The sequence below is a fragment of the Humulus lupulus genome, chromosome X, assembly GCF_963169125.1.
Source record: "Humulus lupulus chromosome X, drHumLupu1.1, whole genome shotgun sequence".
In the NCBI taxonomy this organism is placed as follows: domain Eukaryota; kingdom Viridiplantae; phylum Streptophyta; class Magnoliopsida; order Rosales; family Cannabaceae; genus Humulus; species Humulus lupulus.
In genome coordinates, this window is record NC_084802.1 from 31,521,364 (window position 1) to 31,542,645 (window position 21,282).

At 35.7% G+C, this 21,282-nt stretch overlaps 1 protein-coding gene and 1 pseudogene across 1 annotated transcript; both read left to right on the forward strand.

Moving 5' to 3' along the window:
• LOC133805681 (uncharacterized) lies at window positions 1-1,104 on the forward strand. The gene is made up of 3 exons (XM_062243847.1): window positions 1-244; window positions 359-613; window positions 794-1,104. The coding sequence occupies exons 1-3, from the start codon at window positions 1-3 to the stop codon at window positions 1,102-1,104; spliced, it is 810 nt and encodes a 269-aa protein (XP_062099831.1).
• A 6,665-nt stretch (window positions 1,105-7,769) lies between these two features.
• On the forward strand, window positions 7,770-21,052 carry LOC133805682 (transcription initiation factor IIF subunit beta-like; annotated as a pseudogene).
• The last annotated feature ends 230 nt before the right edge of the window (window positions 21,053-21,282 follow it).

The following is a 21,282-nucleotide window of genomic DNA, read 5'->3' on the forward strand; positions in this document are numbered from 1 at the left end:
ATGAATTTCAATATTGGAAGCCCATCAGAGTCATTATACTTTGATGGTGAAAATGCTGATGATGATGCAAATCTAATTAATTACATTGAGGTGATTAGTGCAGAAGAAGAATCACGAATCACCATGAATGCAAACAACAACATCTGCATGGTTCGCTATCTCATTCAACTAAACAAAGAGGCAGTCCATAGAGGCTCAGTTCTTGGTCATAGAACTATCAACTGCGATCGTGAAAGTGTTGATCGTAATTTGTTCAACGATTACTTCTTAGAGAACCCACGTTATAATGATTCAATGTTTCATCGTTGATTTAGAATGTCTCAAACTTTATTTCTTCATATTGCTAATGTTGTGACAGGTCATGACAACTATTTTGTGCAGAGAAGGGATGTCATGGGAAAACTTGGGTTGTCTAGTCTTCAAAAAATCACTGCCGTGTTTCGAATGTTAGCATATGACATCCCAGCAGATGCCGCCGATGAGTACATAAAAATAGGAGAGTCTACAACTATTGAAAGTTTGAAGAGATTCTATCGTGCAATTGTGGAGCTTTTTACTGATCAATATCTAATATCACCTAACGCTAATGGAATTTCTAGGCTACTCCATCTTGGTAAAGAACATGGTTTTCCAGGAATGTTGGGCAGTCTAGATTGCATGCACTGGAAGTGGAAAAATTGTCCAACAACTCGGGCAAGATAATATGCTGGTCGAAGTGGGCACCCAACTATTATTCTCAAAGCTGTAGCTGATTATGACATTTGGATATGACATGCACGTTTTGGTTTACCAGGTTCCAACAATGAAATTAATGTGTTGGAGGCATCCCATCTTTTTTCCAATCTCGCTTCAGGTATTGCTCCTCCTGCTCATTATGTTATTCAAGGAAAAGAATATAACACAAGTTATTATTTAGCTGATGGTATATACCCGAAATGGTCTACTCTTGTACAAACTATCCATGATCCACGAGGCACTAAAAAGAAACATTTTTCCATGAAACAAGAATCATGTCGGAATGATGTAGAATGTGCATTTGGAGTTCTTCAATCGCGTCTGCTAGAGCATCACGTTTTGGGAACAAACATGTGTTACATGATATAATGATTGTGTGCATTATTATGCACAATATTATAATCAAAGATGAATGTGATATTAATGCACCAATCAATGAATGGATGGAAGCGCCAGTACCAAATATTGAGGTGGTAGATGGGAATACCAAATTTGAAGAATTTCTTAATCGATAGAAACATATCAAAGATAAAGAAGCTCACTTTGCACTTCAAGATTCACTAATTGATCATTGTGGGAGGAATATGCTAATTTACAAAATTAGTGTATAATTATTATTGTACTTTTCATTTTTTTTAATTTAGATGCAATGTTAAATTTTTTTTAAAATGTAATGTTTATTTTTCATAATGTAGCAATTTAAGTTAAGTCCATTAATATTCTTTTTAGTGTTAAAATTATTATTACTTAGTTGTATATGTTAATATATAAAATTAATATTTATTAATTAGTTAAATTATTTATTTATGATTAAAAAGAATAAAAAAAAAGATTTTGTTTTTTGAAGTAAAATTTAAAGTAGTGATTGGAGATGAAATAGTAATTTAAAGTAAAAAATGTGAAAAAATGAAGATAAAGTTGATTTTAAATGAAGTTATGGTTTGAGATGGCCTAACTACTCTCAACCACTTACCCATGAAACCCAATCCGCATTGGCATTATTATTGATTAATTAAGTTGCAAAATCAAAAAAGGGACTAAGGCCATCTCCAACCCATAACACCATATATGGTCTTGCACCAATACCAAAACTAAGGAGTCTTAGCACCATATTTTTTTTCCATTCCAACCACAAAACAAAAAATTACACCAAAAAGTATATTATTTATTATTTTATCTTATATATAAAATAATATACACATATATATTATTAAATACTAATATAAAAAGCAAAATGGTATTGCTTTTTGTTTTTGCCGTTGCTACAGTATTCCACCATATTTGATGGGGTTCTGTAGCTTGACAACATAATGGTAGGATAAATGTAGTTGGGTTAGATTTGATTTTGTGCCATTTTAGCACTATATTTGCTGTTTTGCAATCCGGTTGGAGCTGCCCTAAGAGAGTGATTGATAAAAAAACACACACATATATGTATATACACACTTGCGACTAGATTATATATAAATTTGAAGAATGTTAGTTTGATATCTAAGATAGTACTGTGGATTTGGTTCGACAAGAATACCACATCTTATTTATATAATAAAATTATTTTAAATTTTTAGTTGGAAAACTATATGATATTTGAACAAAACAAATATATATTGAAAATTATTGGGTAGTGATTATTTTCTTTATCACTACTCATATGTATCTTTAGTATTTTTGGTACGTGAATAAGTTAATTGTAGCTTTATTTTCTTTCATGATGTTGTATAATGTAGTTATAGGGGACCTCCCACAAACTTTTAAGAAATTTCAGATACTTCAAGATGCCAAAATCAAGATTCAAATAACTTATTGTATGCGTGTATACATATCAACACAAGCACGAGTGCTACAAGTTGTTTGGATCCTGATTTCGGCCTCCTAAATTATTTAGAATTTTCCGAAAATTTGTGGAGAGTCCTTAATAACTACATTATACACCGTGATATAAAAAAAAATACAATTGTAACTTATCAATATATCAAAAATACTAAAAGTACCTATAGATATTGTAATGCCCTGGTTACTCCAGAACAGTTACGGTGAACGGTGAACCAGAAATTTGACTCGCTACCTGAGTCCTTTGGTTAAAACGTGCTTCTAAGTGTTATTAACAGGCTAAGGTGAAAAACCAATAAAAAGGAAATGATATATTTTATTAAGTACATAAAACTGTTCATGGACCCATAAAATTTTTTACAAGCTATTTACAACTCAAAATGGTCATTACTATTTCAAATTTACAAACCCGCCAACCTAAGCGGCAAAAATAAGGGTAAACGCCCTAGTTCCTCTGAGAACTCCTTGGCCGTGGTGGTCAAGCGGTCGCATATGTACACATCACCACCTAAGCTCTCCACTCAAGGCTGGGTGAGCTTTTCTTTCCTCTTATCTGCACCACATAACACCCATGAGCCAAGGCCCAGCAAGAAAACACAGTAATGCATATAGATATTAACAACTGATTATTATTATAATCACACAGAGCTTATATCTCTTAAACAGATGAGTGATTCAACACTTGAGGTTCTGGTAAACCATACTGAGTGACCGACAAACGAGTCACTAATTTAAGCAGATGAGTGACTGCTGGGTAAGTCACTAGTCTTAACAGATGAGTGACTGCTGGGTAAGTCACTAGCTTAAACAGATGAGAGATTGATGGGTAAGTCTCTAGCTTAACAGATGAGTGACTGATGGGTAAGTCACACAAGCGCTTTTAGTTTTCATCGAACTTGAGGTCGGTCCGACATTAACGCTCTTTTGAGTCATTTGATGCAGATGTCGATTAGATCTAATCTTTTATCGGCTTGCGTTAAACACGCTAAGGCCGTACTTGACTTATAAGTCAATCCCATGTGACCAGTGCTCAATACCACTGCCGAACCTGACTAATGAGTCACAACTTCACAGTTGATACTGACACCTTTGCCAAATCTGACTAATTAGTCAGTACCATGCACAAATGAGCAAGATTTGCTAAGCATTCAATAATCATTCCATGTCCACATTTAAACACTCAACATGCCTCATGAATAACCATGCATGTCACATTTGGGGTGCAGTTTTCTTACCTCTAGTTCGAGCGAGAAATAATATAAGAACAAACCCTTGAGAACGATCAACCTTTAGATTTCCTTAGCGGTTACCTAATCATAACCAATTATAATCCATTAATAAAGTAAACTAATAAAAGGTTCACAATCTAAAACCACACTTCCGAGATCAATCCCCCACTCCCGGGACTCTCAATCTACTCAAAAGGGGTAAAGGAGCCAACCCCCGAGCCTTAAAAACCATCCCGAGCCCTAAAAATAACATTCCCTGAAATTGACCTAGCGCCTAGGCGCTGCCAACCAGTGCTGGGGTGCTACCCCAATAACAGAGAGGGCCATTCTCTGCCCTACATATCGCTGGGGCACTAGGACTGGTGCTGGGGCACCGGCTTCAAACCAGCAACTCCTCTGATTTTCCCTCCTTGCGATTCCTCTTGAAACCAACCTTCCAAACCAATCCCAAACCTTACCAAAACATCCAATTCAACCCCTAAACTTCATCTACATCACCCCCTCACCAAAACTCAATCAATCTTACACAAAATCTCCCATTGATTCCAACTATCCACATCAAAATCTATAGGTTGAAAACTAAAAGAAAAAAAGAGTAATATTTGGAATTCATGGACAATTTCTTACCTCATGCTGGTTTTGAATCCTCCTTAATAGATGAACTAAGTCTATAACCTCCAAGCTTTGATTTCCTAGCTTGATACTTCAATTTGGGACCAAAAACTTCAAAGGAAGATAGAGGGAAGGTGATGTATGTGAAGAGAATACCTTGCTCTGTTTTTATTCTGTATGTTTCTACAGCCAACCAAAATCATATATATCTCAAGCCAAATGACCCTAGTGCCCCTACGTCATTTAAAGCTTCTAAAGTCTCCCAAAGGGTAAAATCGTCATCTTTCACCTATTTCGTTAATCATAATTAACGCTCTCCAATTCCCGCTATTCTCGATATTCTCAAATACCAATAATTCATATCCCGTTACCCTTTTATTCCTGGCAACACTCTAATCATTAAAACATCCCGAGACTCACCACGAGCCTCGAACTTAATCCTGTTATGACTAAACCGCTACTTAATATTCAAAGATCGTCTCATGCCGAATAACTCGAAAAAATCCACATTATAATGTGACCTCAACAATATATCACCGACATGCATACAAATATACAATTATGCCCTCAACGGGCCAAATTACCAAAATACCCCTGTCATGAAATGTGGACCCACATGCATACATTTAACATCATATTATAATATAATTCACATAACACATGCATATAATCATTTAATGGCATAATTAAACAGTTATGGCCCTCCCGGCCTACTAATCCAGCCATTAAACCGCATTAGGGATTTCGGGGCATTACAAATATAGTGATTTAAAACACTCAATACTATAGTAGTACCCTATATATGTATATATATATATAATATACTTATTTGTCATCTTAAGTGTTAATGAAATGTAAAGTTGGTACCTTGTGTCATCAATAATAATGACCATCACATATCCTGTAATTTTAAAAAGTTGATAAAATGTACCCTAAATTCAAATTTGGTGAACAAATTTTATTAATAGGATAAATACTCATTTGGTACTATGTGTTTTATTGAAATACAGATTTGGTATCCTATTTTTTCAATAATGCTTATAGTATTTTGTAATTTGAAATCATACATAGTTTCGTACCCTGTACTCAAATTTGATTAATAAAAATTATCAATATGACCAAATTGCGCTAAATTATATGAGTTTTAAATTCAAATTTTATTACTTAATTACATATAATTGAATGAAGTTTGGTCATATTGATAAAATTTGTTGACCAAATTTGGGCACAGAATACCAAAGTATGTATAATTTCAAATTATAGGGTACTAAATGAGAATTATTGAAAACATAAGATCAAGTCTGTAGTTCAATCAAGCATAAGAGACCAAGTCTGTATTTTAAAATACAAGATACTATATCAGAATTTACCCTTATTATTATGACTGGCCTCACATATGTAATTAAGCAATCAAAATTAATTTGAAAAAATTCTCTACCACTTATCATATTTTAATATTTGGTCCTACTAATAAAGTTTTAAAATTTAATTTTACAATTATAAAATTAATTAAAATTAGATTTTAAAATCACAAAACTTAATTAAAAATATATAATCTGTTTTTGAAAGAGTATTTTAAAATCACAATAACTTTACAAGTAAGCAAGCCAACTTATATAGCAAAATTTATAAGTATATAAAAATCTTGTGTTAACCCAATCCAATTAAGCATAATTGAAATATTAAAACCATATAGTTGGTTTTGAGGAAAATATATCCATAAGAACACACAAATATTATAATTATATATGAATCAATTAAATTTGAATTTTTTTTTGTTATTGTTGTAAAAGGTATATCTCATTTGTTAAATTTAAGTCAATAAGTCAACAACATTTAAAAAAATTACAAAAAGGATTCAAAAGTAATTAATGTTAAACATCATAATAATTTCCATAAAGGCTTATAGCCGTTAGTAGATTGTAGAATATAAATATATATATATATATATAAATTTATACTAGATACAAGCTTAATTTGCTTAGTTTTATTAAAAAAATTTATTCATTATTTTTATTAAATTTATATTAGTGTTATATAAATTTTAAATAAATACCTTATTTTAATTAAATAATTTATTTATTTTTGTTTAAGTTTATGTTTGTTCTAGTTTTATAATTTGAGAGTGACAACAATAGATTATATATTATATGTTTAATGTAATATTAAATACTATACGTAAATTTTAAATTTAAGTTTCTTGCTAGTTTTTTTTAACAAAAATAATTTGTTGCTAATTGAGAGTAGATTATATTATATGTTTAATATGATATTATTCTAATAAGTGAGTTTAAGTTTAATTAAATTAAATTAAAGTTATAAAATGTATTAATTTATTATTTTTAAATAATTATCATTATAAAATATCTCAAAAATATCTTATTTTAATTTGTTTAATTATTTATTATTTTTAAATAATTATTATTATAAAATATCTCAAAAATATCTTATTTTAATTTGTTTAATTATTTATTATTTTTAAATAATTATTATTATAAAATATCTCAAAAATATCCTATTTTAATTTGTTTAATTATTTATTATTTTAAAATAATTATCATTGTAAAATATCGCAAAAATATCATATTTTAATTTTTTAATTATTTATTTTATTTTATTTAAGTATAAATGCTTACAAACTACTGTTAGTTAACATTAAAAAAATAAAAAACCATTAAAATCATTCCAAAAATTTGAAAATATTAAAATTTATTTTTAGAAATATTAATTAACAATTATAAATATGAACAATTGATCTTAATCCAATAATTAACATTAAAGTAACCATCCATGTGTAGTAACTATTAAGAGTGCACCTATATATATATATATTTATTTGTTGCAGGTGGTTGTGCATGTATTTAGATTTAATTTGTTAAACATAATGTATATGCCTTGCCTTCAAATGTTTTATTGTTTTAAATGATCAACGTCTTTTCCTTTTTTTTTTCTATAAAATTTTAATTGTGGAATATATAATCCAAATTTTAAACACATTTAACGTTACAAAATTAGAAGTTTCTTTTTCCTCTGTACACACAAACCAAGCTAACAAAAATGTATAAGAAACATTTGGAGATATGGTGAATACGTATTTTGATTATGATATGGTATATACTTTTTTAACTATTGGAGAGTGATATGTAGTGGGATGGGGACTAAGGTTCCAACTTTGTTAATAAATAAATTAAGTGAAATCAAGTAATTGGTGGACAAAACATCTTCATTTTTGTTCTTCCTTCCTTTTGTTTTGCTTACATTGTCTTGGGTAAAGGCTGTTATTTTAAAATTTTAATTTCTACGTAGTATATCTATGGAGAGTGGCATGGTGTGGACAATGGAGGATAACAAGAAGTCGCAGAAGCAGGAGGTTGGGAACGACCACGTGGAGACGAGCAGAGCCGAGAGAGCAGTGTAGCTCATGAAATGCTCTCCACTCGTCTCTTGCTCTCTTCGTCAACCTCTTCATCCTCGTCCATCGTCGCTTTCCTCCTCTAATGACCCTTCTCCTTTCGTTGCCAAGGTCATCGTCTCCATCAACCCTCTGCATTCTAGTGAAGATTCTGCTTCTCCTCAGGTCGCTCTTTCTTCTCTTTTTTTCAAATAAATTCTCTGTATTTTACAAATTTTTGTGTTTGGTTCTTCCTGATTTCTTTGCCTTTTCTTTTGATTTAAATGTTGTGATTTTTAGGGTTACTGTTTGGTTCTTTCATCCATGCATTCGATTTTTAATCAAGAATGTTTAGTGATCTCTAGGGTTTTACATTTCATTTTTTTTAGTGTTGCTATTTGTTATGTTGTCCAAAATCACAGCTCATTTATGAGTGGGTAACAATATCTAATATTACTCGATATTGAATTTCACCAACAATAATGTCTCATATAGTGGGGCACGAGTAGCAATACTCTTTGTTTTTGGATTTATGTTCTGGGTTTTTTGTTTATTCTCCTTCTCCTTTTTATTTGCTTTTTCTTTTCTACTTTTATATGTTAAAGATATGAAGTTGAATGTTGAACTTCTTATATAATATTGTAGTGATTGTACATGGATATGAGTGAGTGATGAGTTGCGACATTTATATTCTATGTTAAAATTATCTCTTGTAGTTATTTTATTTTAATAGAATCTCTAAAGAAATATATATACTATAATGCATCCCCTTTTTTGCAACACCAGTGCATCCTTTTTCTATTTCAACACCTGAATAGTTATAATCCTAAATTTTTTTATATGATGGTGTACATTATAGCTATCTAGAACATCGTACAAATTTTCAAGAAATTCTGAATAAATTATGGTACCGAAACAGAGTCTAAACTGTTTGTTGCACGCGTGCTTGTTTTTTTGTGTACGAGTGTAAAATTTGACAGTTTGAACTCTGTTTTCGGCTTCGTAAACTATTCAGAATTTATTGAAAATTTGCAGGATATTCTAAATACCTACAATGTATACCATCATATAAAAAAATTTGGTATTATATCTATCCAAGTGCCAAAAATAGAAAAAAGATGCACCGGTGTTACAAAAAAAAGGGATATGTTCTAGTCATTCCCTGTATATATATATATTAAAAGAAAAGATTAGTATTAATAATTGTAAGGTAGAATAGAATACTTAAAGAATATATGGGAATAAAATTTGTTTGAGATACTAAAAAGATTATGTTTCTTCTTATGAGAGGAGTTCTAACAACAACCTCCTATTTCAATCTCTTAGTCAACTTCCGCCCTAAAAACACATGTCGGATTTTTTTCCATAGTGTGTTAGTTGCAGTTACGACATCCTTTGAATAGTTTACTGTGTCCAAAATATGTTTGTATTTTGGTTTCTATTTTGGGCAATGTAAACTATTAAAAATTTTTCAAGAATTTGCAGGAAGGATATTGACTACAACGAATACCGTCATAAAAAAAATCTAACATATGTTTTTGGGGGTGAAGGTTAACATAGAGGTTGAAATAGGAATTTGATTGTAGCAGTCTCTTCTTGATAATAACCTGCAGTTCACCATGGAATTGACTGGTGCAGAATCTGGCAATATACCGAGGCGTTACTCTATTGAAATGTCCAAAGATTTTGAAGGTGCTATACCTAACTTCTTGAATCAAGAAATTAATCTACTAGAACGAAAGACACAATTAAAGCAAAGTAAAATCACACATAGAATTTTACAAGCTTCATCTGCACTGGAACAAATTCCAGCCGACTAGTGCTTGGATCGGGTAAGATGTAACTTTCACTAATAAATCCAATGTTAATTACACTGACTAGTTTAGAAATGAAATCAACATCTTAACACTACTAAAGTTACAGATTACCCTAAAAACTTGAATAACCACTCAAGAACAGTTTCCAAATCCCTTGGAACTTATGAACCGAATCCCTCGATTAAAAAACACTCAAGATCCCCTCGAGCACGCTAGTTGAATCCCTCTACTAGCCAGATCCGAACTCCCTTCGAATCAGATCAGAACTTCCCACAGCTCTGCAACAAGCTTCACCTCCAACAATGATGAACCTGCAAAAACACAAGAAAGAAAGAAGAAACAAAGAGAGAAAAACAAGATTCTGTTTTCTCACCAATGAAAGACTAACTGAAAGAGAGTTAGGTTGTTAGGAACAGATTATTATATTTATAGCAACCCTAACCACTAACTAATGAACAAAACAAACAGCTACAAAGATTTAACACGTTTCCAATTAAACCGACAATAGCTGACGTGTACTTATTAATCTGCATCACCCAGTAGATGTAACTGGAGACTAAGTAGTACGAACAGAGACAACATATGCAAAATTCAATTCAAAGACTGAACAACAAACCCTGTAGATGAAACAACACAGACATATTTTGACATTCATATAAAAAAGGCTGTTACAATCTCCCCCTTGGCAAAATATGATCACTGATAAACAGCCAACAAAGCAACACTTAAAAAAAGATTACCAACAGACCCATAAAAACTCAATCTTGCACAAATAAAACTAACTCAGTCAGAAAAGATTCAAAATACATCCAAGCAAGATGAGAAACAAAAAAACCAGAAAAAAAACAGTCTTTGATACAATATTAAGCAGAAGTAAACATAAAATTCTCAAACTCTCCCCCTTCAGGGATCATATTTCTTTCTACCAGAACGAGTTTTGGGAATACGCCTCTGAAAGACTTTGGGAACACCATCAGCAGTCAGAGCAGCTGGAGTGATTTCGAACGAACGCACCCCCTGAATCTGTGGACCATGAGCAGCAGAAGAAGCAGATATACGATCAGCTGGAGCAGACAGAGGAGCATGTGGAGAAACAGGAGCTTGATAAAAAACATTAGCTGTAATAGAAACATCATCCAGAGCAGGAGCAATAGAAAATAACTCCCGCTGAGTATGGGCAACTGGATGGACAGTAGCAAAGGCAGATGGAACACACTCCCCCTGAGTTTGTAAAACTGTTGCAGCAGGAACCACGGAAGTTGTATCTGGAGCAACTTGAGCTGCATTAAGAACCACTAGAGTGGCATCAGAAACACTTGGAGTGTGATCAGGAACCAGTGGAGACTCAGGACGAGAAGCAGACCCTGGATGAGAGGCCTTGGACCCAGACAGATGCAGCAATACAGTTTCTCGAAGAGAATACACCAGTTGAGACATGGAGGCCTCAAATGCCCGCTGTCATTTTTTATCTTCGTCATATCTCTTTTCAAAGGCTACAAACCGATTTACAAATTGAACTTGCCAACTAGAAGGAGCAAGGCCTTTGATCGTAGTGCCAGATGCACCTGGAGGTTGAGAAGATGGATCTGGAGTGGACGAAGTAGGAGGCAGAACCTGTTTGGACTTAAGAGCTTTGCAAGACTTGCCAAATGATGGAACAGCTGAAGGCACATCATGAAGAGTCAATGTTGGACCACCTCTTAAGGAAATTTGATGAACTAGGCAAGGAAACGGGAGAACATTCCTTGTTCCCGTGGCTAAAGCAACATCCACAATCTTTCCATAAATAAGGGCAGGTAAATCAATAGAGACCCCAGTACCAACAGCAAATAAGAACTTACCAATCTCAGTTGTGATGGAAGTGGTATGAGTATTTGGCAACCAGTTATTCAAGGCAATGCGATGTAGCACCTTGTAAAAATGAGATAAAGCCGGAACAGGCAGATCACGATTACCCCATTCAAAAGAATCAGAACCAGTCAGAGCAACCCCCATTTCGAGCTTAGATGGTGTAAATTGAGGGTTAAAGTCAGGAGACAACTCTTTTCGAACAGACAACACCCTGGACACAATTGAGGGAGAAAAAGGAATACGTTTACCCCGAATGTAGGCTCGGTACTTGAGAGCACTTTTTTCACTAATGATCCTTTTATCAATATTGGCATAGAACTCACGGACAAGTGTCGGACAAGGTGGTGTGAGATTTGTAACAGTGTTGAGCCACCCCCCAGATTCTATTAAGGCTTTATGGAGGGGAAAATCATCAATAACAACATTGTATTCAAACCATAATTTTCTCTGAGAAACCTCATCCCTGTAATGCAGTAGTTTATGGTCTGAGCAAAAAGGATGGGTAGGCTGACTATGGTGTAGGGTGGTAGTGGTTGGAGGAATGGAGGAGGTAGCTGGAGCCCTAGAAGTTTTCTTGGGTCGCTTAGGCGGAGACTTTGGTGAAGACGGAGGTGATTTTCTTTTCGACGATGGGGTGGGTTTGGATGTGGCGGGTTTGGAGGGATTGGGTGAGGACAGTGGGGTGGATGGACTGGACGAGGCAAGAGACGACCTAGTAAAACGTTTAGGAAATGAACTAGGTGGAGAGCTCATACCTTTGGGTGAAGGAGGCGAACCCGTGGGTGAGGAGGACGACGGTGAGGGTGACCGTACTTGAGGCGACGCCGTGGGTGAAGGAGGCGACGGCTGAACAAGAAAAATGCCCACGGACAGTGACGGAGAAAACGCCAGAGGAGGGAGAGGCCGATTGGCATTTTTGGTTTTCACCATTTTTTTTAAAGAAAACTGTGAAGAAGAAGAGGAGTCGGACTCTAAAAACAAATGAGGTGGGAAAATGAATACACTATTGAGATATATAGCCGTGAACACAAAAAAAATGAAATGACTCATTTACCTTTTATGTTGAATTTTTTATTTATTTATTGATTTTTGATGCTTAGAACTCAACAGACTAATAGTAATCCCAAAAATGAATTGAAGGCACTCATGTAACTCAATTAAAAGGACCCACACTCAATAATAAAAAAATGATATCAGTGTATGACAAATGAGACTAATACAAATCTAAGCTGAGTATCGTAACTAAAAAAATGAGGCAAAGGACACACACAAAGACCATTGATGCAAAAAGAAACATTGTAAAAAAAAATTGCATGCCTGATCAATATGAGAATGCTCATTGAGAAACACCCAAGAATGCTATAAACATCACAGTATTAACCCCAAGCAACATAGGACATCTTAGCTTTATGAGAAGATCAAGGCACATACCTCACTCTTGATTGGCAAACAGAAGACCCTCAACCAGAATTCTTCATGTGTGTGTGAAGATGTCCTCATGTGAGCTTTGATGCACATAAAGCAGAAAGCTCACTCACTCTTGATTGATTTTTTGATTTTTTTTTTGTTTTATATATTTTTTATTTTCTCACTCTGAGTTTTTCAAGAGCAACCAGCTACGGATTTCACTCCTATCTAGAGATGTAGCCATCTCCTTAGGTTTAAGCATGTACCAAGTGGAAGGAGCAAACTACCCGAGGTACATATTTACTGAAAGGCAGCTCTTCCCATTGCATCTAGATAGGGTAGCCTTTTTAGCTGAGAAGAACTTGGCTGAAGATCTTTGTTTAGATGAGCAAGTTAAGGTTGTACTCTGACCAAATCAATAAACTAGAAACCACAACTGTAGGGAACAAAAACTGTGAGCTATAGGAAAAAAAATGTGATCAGACAAAACAAGAGAACTCTCAGATGGTACAGAGACCTATACTTTGTCTCAAATGAATGTAGGTTTTTGCATCAAGAGCCTTGGTGAATAAATCAGCCAGTTGTGCATTTGTAGGCACATGAGAAATGGATAACAGCTTAGACTCAACCATATTTCTTAGAAAATGATACCTGATATCAATATGTTTGGTTCTTGAGTGTTGGACCGGATTTTTGGACATGTTTATTGCACTTGTACTACCACAGAAAAGGACTAAGGAATCTTGGGAAAAACCATAGTCTGTTAGCATCTTGTTCAGCCAAATTAGCTGAGTACAACAGCTACCTGCAGCAATATACTCAGCTTCGGCTGTGGAAAGAGAGATAGAGTTATGTTTTTTGCTTAGCCATGACACTAGATTATTTCCTACAAAGAAACATCCCCCTGACGTACTTTTTCTATCATCTACACTGCCAGCCCAGTCAGAGTCACTATAACCAACCAAGGACATGGTGGTATCACATGAGTACCACAATCCTAAATCTATTGTGCCAGCTAAATATTTAAAAATTCTCTTGACAGTAGTAAGATGGGATTGTTTAGGATTGGCTTGGTACTGGGCACACAGTCCAACACTAAAACTAATATCAGGATGACTAGCAGTTAAGTAGAGGAGACTTCCTATCATACTCCTGTACATAGTTGGATCTACAGACTCGCCAGTTTCATCTTTGGTCAACTTAGTAGTTGTGCCTATGGGTGTATGTGCATGCTTTGAGTTTCCTAGACCAAACTTCTCTAACATGGTTCTGGTATACTTGGATTGAGAAATGAAAATACCAGTCTCTAATTGTTTGATTTGAAGTCCTAGGAAATAGCTAAGATCCCCAATTAAGCTCATTTCGAATTCACTAGTCATGAGGTCAACAAACTTAGGAATTTCACTTGCACAAGTTGAACCAAAAATAATATCGTCCACATATATTTGAGCCACAAATATACCTTCAGTTAAGTACCTGATGAACAGGGTGTTGTCTGCATTTCCTCTAGAGAAACCATGTGACATCAAAAACGTAGTAAGACGGTCATACCATGCCCGTGGAGCTTGCTTTAACCCGTATAAAGCTTTGTTGAGTTTGTACACATGATTGGGGAACTGTGGATCTTCAAAACCTTGAGGCTGTTTGACATAAACTTCTTCTTGTAGGACTCCATTCAAAAAGGCGCTCTTGACATCAATTTGGTGAAGTTTAATCTTGAGATGACATGCAACAGCCAGTAAGAGACGAATTGATTCCAGACGAGCCACTGGAGCAAATGTCTCGTCAAAATCGATACCTTCGACTTGCTTATACCCCTGAGCAACCAGTCTTGCTTTTTTTCGTGTAACCGTTCCAAACTCATCTGACTTGTTCTTATAGACCCATTTTGTACCTACCACATTTGCACCATCCGGTAAAGAGACCAGAACCCAAACACCAAGTCTCTTGAAATTTTCCATTTCATCTTGCATAGCAGCTAGCCAGTATTCATTTAAGAGAGCTTCAGCCACGTTTTTTGGTTAGTGTAAAGCGACATAGCAAGCATAAGCTATGAAATTTGTGATTTTCCTTTGTGTGACCATAGTCTCATTTGGATCCCCAATAACTACTTCTGGCGGATGAGCTTTTTGAATCCATGCAGGTGGCCCGTTCTTGTATAGCTTGGCATGTGCAGTTGAGGATTGTTGCTTACTGGTGACTTCAGAATCTGGATCAGTTGGATCGTGGAGGTTTCTCAGTGGAAACAGTCTGGTCTGTGTTTGTGGAGGAAGTAGGATTTTGATTATGAGTCAAGGGACCAAGAATACTTCCAGAAGGACTGGTTAGCACAGGTTGATCTTCTTCTTCTGGGGACGCTACTTGCACTTCCAAATCATCAAACTTGACATTGATAGATTCTATCACCGAATGAGTCCGCTTGACAAACACGCGGTAAGCACGACTGTTTATCGAATACCCAACAAAGATACCTTCCTCACTTCTGGAATCAAATTTTCCAAGGTGCTCACGATCTTTCAACACATAACACGCACAACCAAATATATGCAAATGACTTAGGTTTGGGGTTTTACCTTTCCAAATCTCATAGGCTGTCTGAGTAGTTCCAGTCCTGAGATGTACTCTATTACTGATATAGCAAGCTATATTCACAGCTTCAGCCCAGAACCTTTTGGTTATTTTCCTAGCCTCCATCATTACCCTTGCCATTTCTTGAAGCGTCCTATTCTTCCTTTCCAAAACCCCGTTCTATTGAGGGGTTTTTGGGGCTGAAAACTCATGCAAGATCCCTAGTTGATCACAAAAATCAGAAAACAACCTGTTTTCGAACTCCTTTCCATGGTCACTTCTGATTCTGTACACTTTGACAATCTTCGTTGATTTTTCATTTTGGAGTTTTAGACATAAGGCAGAGAACACTCCAAATGTATCTGATTTTTCTTTTAGGAATGCCACCCATGTGAACCGAGAGTAGTCGTCGACACAGACCATGACAAACCTTTGGCTGCTTAAACTTTCATTCTGCATGGGTCCCATGAGGTCAATATGAAGAAATTCCAGTACCCGGGATGTTGCAAGAGCACTTACTGGTGGATGTGAGGCTCTAATTTGTTTCCCGAGTTGACATGGTCCGCAAAGTCTGTCACGATTAACCTTTAACTCCGGAACCCCTCTTACTGCCCTTAGTTTCACAATTCTGTTGAGATCTCGATAGTTCAGATGTCCCAATTGATAGTGCCACAGATCAGGTTTGTCCAAAAACACCCGTTGACACTTGATTTGAGTGGACAATGCATAGAAATTATCATCTGTCCTGTTTCCTGTCAAAATGGAACACCCATCAAATGAAACTAAACAACGAGTTTTAGAGAAACATATTTTATGGTCATCGTCGCAAAGCTGACTTATGCTTATGAGATTGGCCTTGAGTCCCTTCACATAGAGCACTTCTGATAGTGGACTGACTCCCGGGATTTCTAGCTCTCCTTTACCAAGAATCTATCCTTTGTTTCCATCTCCGAATGTGACTAGTCCCTCGCTTGTGTCCTTAAAGTTCATAAGGATCTCCTTATTCCCTGTCATGTGACGCAAGCAACCGCTGTCGAAGTACCACATATCATCTTTGAACGCAGCAAGAGATGTATTAGCCACCAAAGCTACATTCCTATTACTCTTGGAACGCCCATCCCTTTTAGATGTCTTATCTGGAAATATTGTGTTTCTCTGGACGAAGAGCTGGATATAGTTTTGTAATTTGCACCTCGGACGAATGTGGCCTCGTCTATTGCAGAAGTGGCAGATGGGGACAAATCGACTTCCTTGGGCTGATTTGTGTACAGAAATGGGTCTTCCTCCAGTGTTGTCCTTAATGCTGACTTCTGTTCCATCAGCCTTACCTACAGACTCATCTCCGCTGGGATCAGATTTGGCTGTCACGAACGATGGCTCCTCAATTGACAAATCATTCCCCTTTTTGTACAACAGTTTGTATCCAATTGAGGTTCTGTCACCATAAGGCTTCTGAAGCTGTAACATCTGATTTATAGCGGCTGTACCAGGAGGAATAAACTCTAATGATTGCTTGGCTCGGACAAGCTTAGCTGTGATCTTGTAAATCTCACTCTCTTTTTCCTCCAATTGCTTATTGAGCTTTTGTACTTGGGTTTCTAGAGCTTGTTTCTCAGCTTCAAGCTTTTTGTTAAGGTCATCCAGGGCTTTCATCTTTTTTGCCATGTACCCCCACTGAGCAAACATCTGCTCATACGCCTCTTGTTTCTGGGGACTCTCCTCATCAGACCCACATGATTCTTCATCCTCTGAGGTTTCGGATTTGGAGCTTCTTGCCATAAATGCCACCATTTGTTTTTCTCCATCAGAATCGTTACTGCTGTTTTCTTCTTTATCTTCATCGTTGTTACTCCAAGTTACAACAAACGCCTTTTTCTTTTTGAGTGTGTTAGCACATTCAGCTTGAATGTGACCGAATCCTTCACACTCACGACATTTGATTCCACGATTTTTCTTTTCAGGTTGTTGACCTTATTTGGGACCGTTGTAGAGCTGCTTTCTGTTTTGATTTTCCTTCCCTCCATAGTTATTCTTCTTAAAGTTCTTTTTGAGGAATCTGGCATAGTTTTTGGTCAACAATGTGAATGTTTCATCAGACATGTCCCCAGACAGACCTACACTTTTAGATTTTTCTTCTTTGCAAACAAACACCACACCACTCTCTGGTTTATCCTTCTCAGAATCTTTTGGCTTCTTGTTCTTGCTCCACCTCTTCAAGGTCATCTCATAGTTTTGTAATGATCCGATCAGCTCATCAAGATCCAATGTCTCAACATCCCTCATTTCTTCAATGGAAGTAACTTTGGACTTGAAATGCCGTGGAAGGACTCCCAAAACCTTTCGAACTAATTTTACATTGGAGTACGTCTTTCCTAATGCATATGACTCGTTAGAGATGTCACAGAGTTTAGCATGAAATTCTGCAACTGTTTCGTCCTCGTCCATTGACAGATTTTCAAATGCCCTTGCAAGAGATCTAAGCCGAGACTTCTTTACCGCATCAGTACCTTCGTTCTTGATCCTCAATTTCTTCTAGGCATCCTTGGCAACCTCACAGTTGGCGATCACCTTTAATTGATTGGTGGAAACTGCATTGAACAGAGCATGCATGGCCTTGGAATTGTAGTTAGCTAGCTCAATTTCCTCAGGTGTCCAGGCACTCATTGGTTTGGTTTTTTCGATTTCGCCCTCTCTGTCCCTTGGCGCGATCCAACCTTCCTCAATAACCATCCACACTCTTTCATCCACTGCCTTGAGAAAAGCTCTCATCTTCGTTTTCTAGTAAGGGTAGTTAGCCCCCTCTAGCATGGGTGGACGACTAGTAGAACCTCCTTCCCTGAACATTTCCATCATACAAAAGACAAACAAACAAACTCGTGACACTCTTCGAGATGGAACTCCAAGAGGGTTAGTCACAACAGAAAGTTCAATAGTAGATAAATGCAAGAAAAAAAATCAAGAACCGAGTGAAAGACAGACTAGGTTAAAGGCACCTTATAGAACCCCAGGAAATCACTGCTTCTCATAGAATCAGAAGGCTCTGATACCAATTTGAAGGTGCTATACCTAACTTCTTGAATCAAGAAATTAATCTACTAGAACGAAAGAGACAATTAAAGAAAAGTAAAATCACACATAGAATTTTACAAGCTTCATCTGCACTGGAACAAATTCCAGCCGACTAGTGCTTGGATCGGGTAAGATGTAACTTTCACTAATAAATCCAATGTTAATTACAATGACTAGTTCAGAAATGAAATCAACATCTTAACACTACTAAAGTTACAGATTACCCAAAAAACTTGAATAACCACTCAAGAACAGTTTCCAAATCCCTTGGACCTTATGAACCGAATCCCTCGATTCAAAAACACTCAAGATCCCCTCGAGCACGCTAGTTGAATCCCTCTACTAGCCAGATCTGAACTCCCTTCGAATCAGATCAGTTCTTCCCACAGCTCTGTAACAAGCTTCACCTCCAACAATGATGAACCTGCAAAAACACAAGAAAGAAAGAAGAAACAAAGAGAGAAAAACAAGATTATGTTTTCTCACCAATGAAAAACTAACTGAAAGAGAGTTAGGTTGTTAGGAACAGATTATTATATTTATAGCAACCCTAACCACTAACTAATGAACAAAACAAACAACTAAAAAGATTTAACACATTTCCAATTAAACCGACAATAGCTGACGTGTACTTATTAATCTGCATCACCCAGTAGATGTAACTGGAGACTAAGTAGTACGAACAGAGACAACATATGCAAAATTCAATTCAAAGGCTGAACAACAAACCCTGTAGATGAAACAACACAGACATATTTTGACATTCATATAAAAAAGGTTGTTAAAGATTTTATTCCAATGTCTGTATTCTCGGAGTCTTCGCAAGGTGAGCATGCATCTCTCTGATGTAAATATTTTGGTATGCATTTGGAATGAGTCTTAATACGATGTCCTTGGTGATTTATTATTAGCTCTGCTTTGACACTATGCCATCAAGATTCCATTGCATCGGCAATAATTAACAGCCAAATTGACATTCAATTTGAATTTTGACCTCCATGGTAATAATCGAATGTTGGAAATTTAGTAGCACTGTCAGTAGAAAAAGGAAAGAGAGAGAAAATAGGAGGTTTTATAACACTTCTGAGTGACACCAAAAATATATAAAACATGAAAGCCAGCTATGAAGATTACATTTTACTTGACCAATTATTGTATGTGTAAATTGTACTTGCACCGAATTGTAAAGGAGCTACAGGAATCTGGTAGGCTGAAAATTTATAATTGGGAAATCAGTTAAAAATTTATCAAAGGATGGGGTAAAGAGAACTTTGAAGTACCTCATGTTGGTTGGATCATATTATATAAGAATTGAGTTTTTAACTCAGATCTTGATCTTGTTTGTCAACTGCCGTTTTTTTAGGATTGCAGCCAAAAGTACCAAATGTAATATGGAAAAATTAATAGTTAGAAACAGCTCCCTCAAACTGCTGCAGGATATTTATAAAAGTTTATACTAGCTATGAGATGTTAATGTCTTAATTTGGTTTACTGTAATCCCTAGATTGAATGGTGAATTTTCTTTCTTAATATAGGAAAGATCTCAATGGAGGGGAAGATACTAAATAAATTTGACATGAAGCCTCATCCTGAGAACCTTGAGAGCTATCGGAAGCTATCCCGTGAACGGACTCAAAAATATATGACTAAAACTAGAAAGATTCAGGTTCCACTTTCATTACTTGAAATTTTGTCCGAATACTGTGTTTAGTCTAATCTCTTACATTATTCCTCCATGCTTTTCTACTTTCTTGTTTCAGGTGATCGACAATGACAATGGAGCTCGAATGAGGCCTATGCCAGGAAGGATGGGATTTATTGTTTCTGGGCCTGTAATTATATTTTCACCTTTCCTCATTATCAATATTTTTGTATTTAATTGTATTTTGCTACTTGCATCTCTAGGGAGCATTGCATTGGTTAACATACTTTGTTTATGAAATCTATTATCCTTCTATTATCAACCCTAGACTAGGAGGGATGCTCTGCCTTTGATCAAATAGGATAAGAAGAAAGCACCAACCAAGGGATCTGAAATGAAAAGAACGAGGAGGGATCGTGGAGAAATGGAAGATATTATGTTTAAGATGTTTGAGAGGCAGCCAAATTGGACTCTAAAACAACTAATTCAAGAGAGAGATCAACCTGAAGTATGCCCTATGATTTCTTTCTTTTTTCATAAGCTTCTGTTTATATTTACTTAGAATTTCAATTGCTATTTATAGATCTTCCCAAGGATGAAGTTGTGGGAAGGGAAGAATAACTTGTTGAGAAACTTTCGTATTTCCTTGATCTTGAGGATAACTTAGGCTGCCCACTTGTATTTTATTTCTCACAATCATAACAAGAAGTTCTTTCTTTTGTTTTTCCTCCTTGTTGTGCCGATAATAATAAAGTATATCGGTGTCCTTTTGCAGCAATTTCTGAAAGACATACTGAACCAGTTGTGTGTGTAAAACAACAAAGGAGCAAATCAAGGAATTTACGAGCTGAAACCGGAATACAAGAAACTGAGCGACGAGACAAGTACCAAATTATCATGACAAATGAGGTCGAAGCCTTTTATTGGTATAATTCCATCTTCTTTTTTATATAGGTTTATACATTTTTAGATCCTGTGTTTTGTCTCATTACTTGTTTATACCTTTTATTTTGACAAATTACTTAAAATGGTTCAAATAGAACCCTAAACTCGATTTTGATCAAAGTTTTCTCAACTGAAATCATAATTAATTCACCAAACTAACAATTCAGCACAAAAGTAAAATCATTC

What these genes read in the sequence shown, in the direction of transcription:
- LOC133805681 (XM_062243847.1), top strand. Translation starts at nt 1, where the DNA reads ATGAATTTCAATATTGGAAGCCCATCAGAGTCATTATACTTTGATGGT. An exon ending in CGATCGTGAAAGTGTTGATC is followed by an intron (nt 245 to 358) that starts GTAATTTGTTCA and finishes ATGTTGTGACAG; the next exon opens with GTCATGACAACTATTTTGTG. An exon ending in TTCTAGGCTACTCCATCTTG is followed by an intron (nt 614 to 793) that starts GTAAAGAACATG and finishes TTGGTTTACCAG; the next exon opens with GTTCCAACAATGAAATTAAT.